Here is an 11,875-nt window from a genome sequence, read left to right on the forward strand (position 1 = left end):
AATTTTTTTTTAAAAAAACTAATCACTTCAAATTGTTTAAAATTGAAGAAGCTCGATAATCAATTTACGTTTTAGAGGGTCAAATTTGGGTGTCAACAAATGTTACAATTTCAATATTTGTACTGTGAAGAGATCTTTTGGTTGGTTGTCAATTTCCAAATCTTATCAATTTTCAACCTTCCAGCAACAACCTTTTCAATATTTGCCGCAATTTTTGGTGTCTTTTTTCTTCATTTTATTTTTAATATTTTGATCATATATATTTTTGTGTTGATCCATATTTTTCAATAAATTGGTATCGGAGCTTTGATTTGCAATATCTATATTTTAAGAGAAACGATGGAAGTCATTCAAAATAACCATTCTACTAGTGTTTGCTTTCATTGTTTCTCCAAAAATATAGATATTGTGAACCAATACTCTGATACCAGTTTGTTGAAAAAAACTAGACTAACTCAATAATATATATGGTCAAAATGATAGAAATAAAATAAAAAATAAATGACACGAAAATTTCTACGTGAAAACGTTTTTAAATATGGAAAAAATTATGGACCAAGAGGAACAACTAATATCACTATAACAAAGATTTTACTCCATGTAGTCACGAATACAATATTTAAATTGACTAATACACATTAAAAAAAAACTCTTTTGATTTTTCACCTTAGAAAAATATCACTCATACTCTATTTTTCTTCACAAGTTATTTTTTGTATAGTCTATGGTATACCGTATTGTGTTTACAAATGAGTCGACCAAGATGTTCATGAACTCCTTTGAAAGCTCTTGCACAACTCCAGTAAAATAAATATAACTCTAACAATAAGTTAATATGTGAATGAAATGGATGCAACTAAGGCTTGAATAATAGCAAAAAGTAAACAATTGGCTAGTAATAACACTCCCTTCCCCTAATATCCTTAAGCAAAGATCAGTATTAAAATTGATTAAGATTATGAGCTACTAGAAGCTCGTTCACTATGCCTAATTTATGTCTACGGCCCTTCTCCGATCCAACGTGTTAGGTTCGACCTTATCTTGTTACATCACCTTTAATTTATTTATTCTCACGTATTGAGATTTGTAACTTGTTTTCTATCATACTTGTGAGAGCTTTATGCTATTACCTTTTGAAGCAAAAATGCCTCAAAATACCGACAATAGTCCCAAAAACAAAGGTAGGTTCTTGGTTTAGCTGCAACGATGTTTGGATTGAACAAAACAAAGGACACTCTTCTTCTTATCTTCTCTCATATGGAACTGTTGTTTCTACTTAACAAAGAAGAGAAGAACTGAACGTTTCATACACTAAATTATGAACAAAACAAATGTTAAAAAATAGGGGAAATTTGGGAGAGGATCAAAAGTGTACCAATATTATAAATATAAGGGACTATTAACAAGGATGATTTTGAGTCTCCGCCCAAAGATAAGGCACTATTTTGGGATTTTACTCCTCCTTCACAGCACTTCGGTTCATTGACCTCAGGAAAACTGGCAGAAGTGACTTGGTGTGTAATATTGTCGGAGAGCATTTCCCGTAGATAAGTGATTGATCACTATCTTGAGATCTATCAAGAAACATCTTTTATTTTTGGGTGTGCCCTGAGAAACCTTCTGCTTCACCTATTTCTCCTTCATTTCCTCCAATATTCCGGAATTTAGTTGTTGCTTTTGCTTAAAACTTTTTAGAAACTACTTGAGTAAATCGGGTAGTGCGGCAAAATTCTTGTAATCCAAGTTCTGTTTGCTCCACTAAGTTATAATTATGTATGGTTTAAACACGTGGACTTGTTTTTCTTCAAGGGTAAAGCATTTCAAATGGGATTGGTAGATCCTAGCGACTCTCTTCCTTTTTTTCCTTTGCATTTATCTGGATTGACTTGGGCAATTTCGCCTAGGTAAGTAGCTTGCACTGTAATAGTCAATTCGCTATACGACATTTTCCTCCAACAATTCTTGAGAGTTTGTGCCTGAGGGGTTTTACAGAGAAGAACAAGAAAGGGAAGTTCTCTTTTTGGGTTTAATTTGTTTCTCAGTTAAGTTTAACTGAGATTTATTTGGGGAAACCGTTAGTTTTAAGGTTTAGTACTAAAAAGTGTATTTCTTGCATACAATGGGGATTATATCTGTTATGTAGCATCTATTAAGGACCCAAATAGTCCGAACCCCCATACAATAAGGACCATTTTGATCATTTTCTCTCGTTTTTCACATTGGCAAACCGTCGCCTTCTTGTAAAGATTTAAGGACAAACACTGCCGGAAGCAAGAAGGCTTGCCGTCAATAGATTGGTATATGATTTCAAGCAATTTAACTCCTTAATTTCACAGTAACATGCCTTGCTTTTTGTTGTGCAGTGTTCTGTCTCTAATAGCTGAAATTTGATGGAATTCTCAATTCAATGTTGCAGGAGTTTTCTTACAGGAGGGGAAGTTAGATATGTCCAGGTTCCGCTCACTATTGCAAGCATCGTTGAATGCTACAAGAAGAGGTATTTCACCATTATCGACCTGATTGTTCTGGAACTTCATCATCAAAATCCCTATGCTGCTTCCGTTTCTATTTTAGCGGATACTTTTCATTTCTATTTCCTGTTTGGTCCACCCATTTTTTGATCCTCTTAGCTGACATGAGACAGAAGATATATTAATCCCAGCTTGTGATGCAAAAGCTCACAATAATACCCAAAGCAATGAGAATTTCATAATGACTAAGCTATGAAGTATGAACTAACAAATGGGCAAAGGAAATCTAAATTGGCAGCCAAAGAATGAGTTTTATTGATGTGAAATGGTATTTAAACAGCAGATGAGAGCAACTAAGAATCAAGATTGACATCTACACTTAGTTACAAATGAAATCCCAACTAACTCTTAACCAATTCTCCATCCAAGTTCACCTAACTTCCACTAACAAAGCTTATGTGTGCTGCACTTGAGATACATCTTTGTTAATTGCATTCACATCTTATTTTGGTGCATCAGCTTGTTTGCCTTTCAGATTCTGATTGTTAAGTTATTTTAACGAGTTAATGTTTTTGGAAGCCATTTTAGTTTTAGCTAGTTAGGACACTTCAAAATATATGGAAACTTTGCTTCATTAGTCTTTTCTTCGCAGTCTGACAGTTAAAGTAGGTCATACTTTCATTTTGTTTACCATTTGTCCATTTCTCACAGATCAGTTAAAATAAATTGTTAAAATGGCTGGGTGATCTGCGAGAATTCCTGTCATCTTTAGAAACGTAGAGATGTCTCTGCTTTGGTGTCCTTTCACACCTATTGTGGGGAGGCTTGTATGTTTAAAAGGAGTTGAGTGAGGTTTAAATATAAAAATGATTGACCTAGGCCCCAGGAGTTCTCTACAGCAGTTATGCAAATAATGTGAAAGGAAGAACAACAAGAGCTTAGATAACCTTTTTGAACTGCACATCTCCTTTGACGTGCTTAGCTGTTGATATTAATTAACTTCTTTGTCATGTTTGTGTTGTTTTCCCTCATATGTTTTGCTTCATTAGTTTGTGATGAGTGTTAGTATTATCTTTTGGGTTTGCGGCAATCCCTTTCTAGCTTCTTCAAGTTGACTAGTAGTTGACCAATCTTTTGCTAAGCGTGTAACAGTGTATTCTTCATTGAATCAGTATGCAAGTAAAATGGTGCTCTTTCTTTATTAATTATGTTTCTATCAATTCTAGCAACTTTCAATTTGTGTAACTTTTTTCATCTGTAGCACTCACGTGGAACATTGAAGACCTAGTTCCACCCAGTGAAAGATACATTTTCAACTTTAGTTCAAAGGATGAGCTCAAGAATTGGCATTTATACTCAGATTCAGAATACGGAGGTATACAAACATACATACTTCTCTTACTTGTAGTACGAGTACTTGGTAACAGCCAAACAGGAGCGCTTTTTGGGTATATTCCAACCTGTTATTTTGGTGGAATCAGTTTTCCTGATTTATTCTCCTTTAGTTATAGGCTTTCATAGTCTTATGTTGCACAGGGTTCTTAGTGGAGGTGGACTCTCAGCTTTACAGAACACATTGTTTTCCTTTTGAGATAAATTTATTATTTTGATTACCCCAATTTTTTTTAACAAGACCAAACATTATGAAAAAATATTCTATTTTCTTGAGCATCTAATTGAAAGCCTAGATTCTTTGGTTTTACCAAATACACTTTTCTTTTCATATCTGCATCTATTATGTGAGGTGCTCGTAACTGTTATTTTTAGAAATCAGAGTGATGGTACTTAAGGAGAGTGCCCACGAAATGGAGCAGTTACAAAGTTAATCAATGACTACGGTCTCCAAGAATCATGCTAGGCATCTATAGACTGAGAACTTTCTTTTCTTTTGTCCAAGTATTCACCAAATCAAAGATTAAATTAGTGACTAATAAATATCCTGATGATAATTTATCAGGTCTATCCTCAGCAGCTTTGGAGATTAAGGACACTGGAAATGGGTCAACTAGTGTTGGTAAATTATTTTGAGCATGCATACTGTTCTTTATTTCCTTTTTGTTCTTCTTTTTATGTATTGGGTTATTTTTGTTGATCTTCCATTTTCCTTTTTAATTGTTCTTAGTCACATATAAAGTCTTTATGTGTTATACTTCTCTTATCCAACCTCAACTGCTAATAGTTATTTCTCACTTTTATCTTGGATTATTGACAGCATGTGCTAGATAGATGCCCTCTAAAACCATAAAGTTCTTTGGTGTAGAACTTTTGTTTTCCCCTGAAAACATTACAAATAATTATTTTTGCAGTTCAAATAACTTTGTTAACTCATACAACAACAACATACCAAGTCAAATCCCACTAAGTGGGGTCTGGGGAGGATCGAGTGTAGGCAGACCTTATACTACCTCATGGAGGTAGAGAGACTCTTTTTGAAAGACACTCGGCTCAAGTGCATCAAACCCAAGTAAAGAAAGAAAAAAATAATGAAGAAAGCATAGCAGTTAATAAGAAAAACAGTGTAAAGTTTGCAAGAAAGAAACAATACCTGTAGATGACAAGAACTACAAGGGTACAACTAGTACTACAACAAGTACTAACAAGCCTAAACCTTCACAAGATAAAACAACACTCTACCCCTAGTAATCTTCTACCCTAATATACAACCTCCATTGCTTCCTATCTAGAGTCATGTCCTTGGTACTATGAAGTTGTGCCATGTCCTATCTAATGGCCTCACTCCCCAATATTTTTTCGGCCTAACTCTACCCCTCTGCGTACCCACTACAACCAACCTTTTGCACCTCCTCACTAGGGCGTCTGCGCACCTCCTTTTCACATGCCCAAATCATCTTAGTCTCGCTTTCCTCATCTTGTCCGTCAGAGTGGTCACTCCCGCCTTCTCCCGGATAACCTCATTCATAATCTTGTCACTCTAGTATGTCCACACATCCATCTCAACATCTTCATCTCTGCAACATGCATCTTCTGAACATCTCCTATGAAAAGAACCTTCAAGATAGAGTTGTCAAAGGCTAAAATCATAAAATATGTAGCTTTTAGCGAAAAACATCCCTAAAGAATAGCCATAACCTTAATTACATCCTTGAAGTATCTTTGTGAGCAAAAAACATTCTTAAAGTTTTTCGAAGTGGGAGATTTCATCCTTCCCATTGTTCTTTTTTCATAAGCATGGTATTCGAGCTAGATTTTGCGCACCTCAACTAATTCCATAGAGGTGTACCTGCTATTTCGAAGTGAGAGATTTCATCCTTCCCATTGAATTATAGGCCCAAGATACTTGAAACTTCCCCTCTTGGGTATTACTTGTGTATCGATCTTCACTTCTACCACTATAATTGGAGTAGCATTATTTGGGGCCTTCAGTGTTGTATGTGGAGAAAGCCATTGACCTCCGAGCATTCCACAGAGCCTAAAATTCCACTTGCGTAATTTCTTTGTTCTGCCTTGCCTATGTCCCTTCATCAATCTTGTCTATTGTAGACAAGTTTCTTGGTGATGATTGTGAAAGTATGTCAAACGATGTTACTATAATTAGTGTTACTTTTCTTGAGATTCGCATTTTGCACGTTGAACATAGACAGATTTCTGGTGCTTTTGACAGGTCTTTTCTCTGGAAATCTCTCTTTGGATGTTATGGAAGGATCAAAGTGGAATATGACTCGAAGTGGCTTTTGTGGAATGCGGTCTAAAAAGGTGAATGCTACTCAACCATCCTGATAAATGCTTCGTCTCCTTTCTTGTTTGATAATGATAAGTAACAGATTCAAGATCAAAATCGAAGAAACCCTAGAACACCAAGAGAATAAGAGGACTTACTGGGAAAACCAAAATGAAAATAAATATATATGGTAACTGAAGACAAGTAGATAAATAATGGACATGGCAGCATCTCGTCAGCTTGGGCCATCTGCACATCTTGGAGTTAGGTCATCTCTAACAGATATTGTATGTTTTTGTTTCCTTTGTGACTGTTGATAGCCCTTCTATTCAAAAGTTCAGAGCTGTCGAGTTGGCTGGGTTAACCCATGAAACATCCCATTTAACCCCCTAAAACAGGTCCCCTACCTCTAGGCTCCAACTCTTGATTTGGCTAACCTCTAACTTAGGGGGCATGGTCTGGGTCCATTACTTAGACTCCCTAACTGGACCCAGCTAGGAATTGGTTCATGGCCCACAGACCAACTCAGCAGGGCCCTGCTTGGTAAGACAGTTTTCTTAAAATAATAAATAGAAACACCCACGAGAATTAATCAAATTTATTTGTATACTCAAACATACATGATCTGGATGTGAATGAGTCAAATGATCTATTCGGTGAACCATCTCCTCGGACTCGGGGAATAGTGATATACGTTAGGTCTTTTCCCCTCACTTTCTGCTCTCCTTGTTTTAACTAAAGAACTATCTTTATATTTGTAAAGTCGTACTTCAATAAAGTTTGTGACGTTTCATTTGCATGCGAGATAGTCTTCTTTTCTTTTTTGCAATTCAAATTTTTAATTAGTCAATTAGTAAGAATGTATTTCATTATTCAAATTTCGCATTTGAAAATTAATAAAGTAAAAAATTTTGCTTTCGTTTGCTATGAAACCTTTATTATATCATTAGTTGGCTTTATTAAAAGTGTGATTCTCATATAGCAGGCAGCCAGGCACTAGTGGTGAAACTTGAAAAAAAAACTTGCCTTAATGTCTTTGGTATAGTTGACATGTCATTTTTGACTGCCCCTTGCCCAATATTACGATATAGAGGAATTGTTTTGTTTTATCTATCAGTAGCGTGGCTTCTCCTTCTAATTATTTTTTCTTGCAGTTTGATGGCTTCATTGATTTGGATGGATATGACACAATAGCTCTTAAACTTAAAGGGGATGGAAGATGCTATATTTCTACAGTAAGTTCCTGTGTCTTGTCTTTATTTGGATGCTTACATGCTTCAGATGCCCATGTTTTCAATGAACTGGTGCTATTGATATTTGGATGAACTGTGAGAATAATCATTTCTCACTCAAAGCCTAACTGCAGATATACACAGAGAATTGGGTCAATAGTCCAGGACAAGATGAAGATAATTCATGGCAAGCATTCGTTTTTGTGCCAAAAGATAACTGGTATATCGCAAAGGTAAGTTCTTCATTTCCTTCATCCTTCATCTGGTATGGAAGCTATATCAGATCACAGAAGGTTCAAATAAAATACTTGTTCAACTTGCGGGGAAGAGAAGATAAGTAGATTGCTTTTATTGGCTGTGTAGATCCCACTTACTCGTTATGCACCTACATGGAGAGGGAACATAATAAATGCTAGGTTGGAGATGAATCCAGCTCGAATCGTTGGTATGTCTCTATCTGTAAACGCAGAAGGTGGAGTTCCAGGTGCGAAGTCTGGGCCAGGTGATTTCAGAGTTGAAGTTGATTGGATCAAAGCCTTGAGGATGCAGTAAACAAAAGTGGAACATCATAAAGAATGATTGTGCAAGATGGGGCATCCATGCTTATCGGTTGGGCAAGATTGCAGAAATGCTAGCTACGGAGTTGGTATTTTTCAAGTCATCAATCGGAGATAGGAGATGTAGAAGATACAGGTTCTTTTTCTATATACCTCAGGAAAGGAGTGAAATTTTACGATTCACTTTGCTTAAATGCAGTGGACTCTACAACAGTCTACATCACCAAAGTTCAAATATTAAGATTTTTTTCTCTTGTAATAAATGGGGCTCTACATTTTAATTATATCCTCGTCTCTTAGAAGGTTTGGCAATCGAATATTTCAATAATTGTATGCTTAAAATCAGTAATACTGTTTCAAGTTTTATAGTCAATTAACAATGTTACTATCACTGTAAATTACTAGAGGCATAGCAATGACAACATTCACACTACAAAAATCATGTCTGCAAAATCTTCAGCCTAAAGAAACACCGTTTCTTAAGACCAATTGAGTTACTTCACTCAAGGAAATCAATCATTCTATTTTTTTCTTTTTATTTTTTTGAGAAAATTATCATTCTAATTGACTAGAACTACGTAAGTAATGTGAAATCTCAAAAAATATTTAAAATAGGACAAGGAATCATAAGGTCATTTGGTATGTGGATTAAATTATATGAGTATAATAAATTTCTGGACTAATTTACTTTATCTCATCAAAAATGCACGTGAATTATCTTTTTTTAAAATTTCATATCTAAATTATTGGAGCGTAACTTTCATACATAAACTATCACTTATTAATTTGAAAAACACACCTCTATTTTTTATTTCACTATTATTATGGTGTGTGTATGACACTCTTTCTTTCATTTAAAAAAAATTGTCACATCACACTCCACATGGACAAAATATTCTACCTTAACAAAAATTAAATAAATTCGTACAATTAGTTAAATTAAAAATTAAAATATTACTATCTCCAACCAAAACAAATTATAAAATAAAATATAAAATATTTTTCTTACCTCACTCCACCACTTTCTCACACCATACCCCTGCCCCCACCCCAATTTTTTAGCTTTATTTTTATTTATTATATATAAGTTTTTAGAAATATTCTTACTCCCTCCCGCCCCCCACCCCCTTCAAATAATATTTTAGATAGTTTTATTTATGAAAAAAAAATCTACTCTACCCCACCTAACCCTCTGCTTTCAATTTTTTTCATTTTGTGTTAGATATATACTAGGAAAGTATTTTCTACTCACGCAAAACTTTTTTAAAAATATATTTTTTTATTTCTGCTATATTCGATACGCAAGTAGAAAAACATTCTTAAAAATATATGTATATATCTAACACAAAACGAGAAAAAAAATTAAAAAAAATAAAATTATATATATAAATAATTAAGAGCGGAGGGCTAATCGGAGTGGTAATAATTTTATTTAAAAAAATAAATATAATAACATTTTTAGGAAGGAGTGGAGGAAGCGGTGAAGTATGAATTTTTTTAAAATATTTTATAATTGAAATTTTAAAAAAATTAAAAAATAAAGGATGGGATTGGGGGGAAGGTGGTGGAATGCGTGAGCAAAAATATTTTCAATTTTATTTTTTAAAAAAAATTAATTTTTTTTTGGGATAGAAATACTTTAGTCTTTAACTTTTAACTAATATTAATAATTTATTTAATTTTTGTCAAGGTGAAATATTTTATCCATGTGAAATGCTATATGGCGAAGTTTTTTAAAAATATCGAGAGAGTAGAGAGAGTGTATTACACACACCACTGAAGTGTGTTTCTCAAATTAATAAGTGATAGCTTTGATATGAAACTCACACTTTCAATAATTTAGGTATGAAACTAAAAAAAAATGAATAGTTTAATTATGTTTTTGACACTTCTCTCTTTATTTATACCATATGAAAAATGGATAAAGTACTCCCAAGCTGGATAGAATAAGGTGAGACAATACAAATAATACTTTGGGATTGGATTTATACTATATTTAGTCGAGGGGACTGGTGGTGGAATGAAGAAGTGCAAGGGAAAGTGAAAGCAAAGAAGCTGGCGTATGCTAAGTTGATGGAGAGCAAGGATGAGGTGGAGAAGTGGACGAATGGGGAACTGTATAAGATAGCGAGGAAGGAGGCGAAGTCGGCGGTTGCAACGGCAAAAACGGCAGCTTTTGAACGCCTTTATGCTGAACTAGAAAAGAAAGGCGGGGACAGGAAGTTATTCAGGCTAGCCAAGGCCCGGGAGAGAAGGGCACGTGATGTGGATCAAGTGAAGTGCATTAAAGACGAGCACGGAAAAGTATTGGCAGAGGAGACCCTTATCAAACAAAGATGGAAGTCTTACTTCTATAAACTTTTGAATGACAGTGGGGACACAGAAATTGTGTTGGGAGATTTGAAACATACAGGAAGGAGTCACGATATTGGGGGTTGTAGCAGTATTACGGTCGATGAGGTTAAAGGTGCTGTTCGTAGGATGCGCTGGGGAAGAGCGACCGGACATGACGAGATCCCTGGAGAATTTTGGAAGAGTGCGGGCTCGGTAGGTTTGGAATGGCTGACTAGGTTATTTAATGTCATCTTTACGACTGCAATGATGCCCGTAGAATGGAGGTCGAGCATCATGATCCCTCTATACAAAAACAAAGGGGATAGCCAGAGTTGCGACAACTACAGAGGTATCAAGCTTCTAAGCCATACTATGAAAGTGTGGGAAAGAGTGGTGGAGATGAGGGTGAGGAGAGGCGTGTCTATTTCAGAGAACCAGTTCGGATTTATGTCGGGACGCTCAACTACGGAAGCCATCCATCTTATGAGGAGACTAATGGAGCAATATAGGGAGAGAAAGAGAGACTTGCATATGGTATTCATCGACTTAGAAAAGGCTTATGATAAAGTCCCTCGAGAGATACTATGGAGATGTTTGGAGGCTAAAGGTGTACCGGTAGCATACATAAGGTTGATCAAGGACATGTACGAGGGTGCCAAAACCAGGGTAAGGACAGTAGGAGGGGACTCAGAACACTTCCCGGTGGTGATGGGGTTGCATCAAGGATCAGCCTTGAGTCCGTTTCTATTTGCCTTGGTGATGGATGTATTGACGCAACAAATTCAAGGTGAGGTGCCATGGTGTATGCTTTTTGCGGATGACATAGTCCTCATCGATGAGACTCGTAGCGGAGTTAACGCTAAGTTGGAAGATTGGAGACGCACCTTGGAGTCTAAAGGGTTTAAGATGAGTAGGACCAAGACAAAGTACCTAGAGTGCCAGTTCAGTGAGACACCTCAGGAGGTTGGCGCGGAAGTTAGGCTCGGGGACCAAGCCATCCAAAAGAAAAGTAGTTTTAAGTACCTTGGTTCTATAATGCAAGGCAACGGGGAGATCGACAAGGATGTCACACATCGTATTGGGGCAGGATGGAGGAAATGGAGGCTCGTCTCTGGTGTATTGTGTGACAAGAACGTGCCACCACAACTTAAGGGCAAGTTCTACAAAGTGGTGGTTAGACCAGCTATGTTATACGGGGCGGAGTATTGACCAGTTAAGGTCTCCTACGTGCAAAAGATGAAAGTTGCCGAGATGAGAATATTGAGATGGATGTGTGGGCATACTAGGAGCGACAGGATTAGAAATGAGGCTATTCGAGACAAGGTAGGAGTGGCCTCGGTGGAAGACAAGATGCGGGAGATGCGACTGAGATGGTTTGGGCATGTGAAGAGGAGAGGCCCAGATGCACCAGTGCGGAAATGTGAGAGGTTGGCCATGGATGGTTTCAGAAGAGGTAGGGGTAGGCCGAAGAAATACTGGGGAGAGGTGATCAGACAGGACATGACGCATTTACGACTTACTGAGGACATGACCTTAGATAGGAGGGTATGGAGGACACACATTAGGGTAGAAGGCTAGCACATAGTGGCATTTCTCCCCCTT

At 36.4% G+C, this 11,875-nt stretch overlaps 1 protein-coding gene across 4 annotated transcripts; it reads left to right on the forward strand.

The window, feature by feature from the left end:
• The first annotated feature begins 1,162 nt into the window (after positions 1-1,162).
• On the forward strand, positions 1,163-8,330 carry LOC129903333 (probable complex I intermediate-associated protein 30). 4 transcript variants are annotated; one of them, XM_055978863.1, is made up of 8 exons: positions 1,163-1,181; positions 2,417-2,497; positions 3,733-3,846; positions 4,429-4,485; positions 6,094-6,185; positions 7,305-7,385; positions 7,506-7,615; positions 7,746-8,330. In XM_055978863.1, exons 2-8 carry the CDS (start codon positions 2,446-2,448, stop codon positions 7,786-7,788), a joined length of 549 nt encoding a protein of 182 aa, XP_055834838.1. In that variant the 5' UTR covers positions 1,163-1,181; positions 2,417-2,445; the 3' UTR covers positions 7,789-8,330. The 4 variants fall into 4 exon arrangements, with proteins under 4 accessions (XP_055834838.1, XP_055834834.1, XP_055834836.1 ...); XM_055978859.1 differs by having other exon boundaries at positions 7,517-7,615; XM_055978861.1 differs by lacking the exon at positions 1,163-1,181 and adding an exon at positions 1,237-1,601 and having other exon boundaries at positions 7,517-7,615.
• Positions 8,331-11,875: the final 3,545 nt, after the last annotated feature.

This window comes from Solanum dulcamara, chromosome 9 (assembly GCF_947179165.1).
Source record: "Solanum dulcamara chromosome 9, daSolDulc1.2, whole genome shotgun sequence".
NCBI classification, from domain to species: Eukaryota; Viridiplantae; Streptophyta; class Magnoliopsida; order Solanales; family Solanaceae; genus Solanum; species Solanum dulcamara.

Excerpts from the sequence above, each read along its gene's own strand:
- LOC129903333 (XM_055978859.1), top strand. The coding sequence starts at position 2,446 with ATGTCCAGGTTCCGCTCACTATTGCAAGCATCGTTGAATGCTACAAGA. Across the intron at positions 6,186-7,304 it reads GTGGAATGCGGTCTAAAAAG|TTTGATGGCTTCATTGATTT; the intron begins GTGAATGCTACT and ends TTTTTCTTGCAG. Across the intron at positions 7,616-7,745 it reads ATAACTGGTATATCGCAAAG|ATCCCACTTACTCGTTATGC; the intron begins GTAAGTTCTTCA and ends TTGGCTGTGTAG.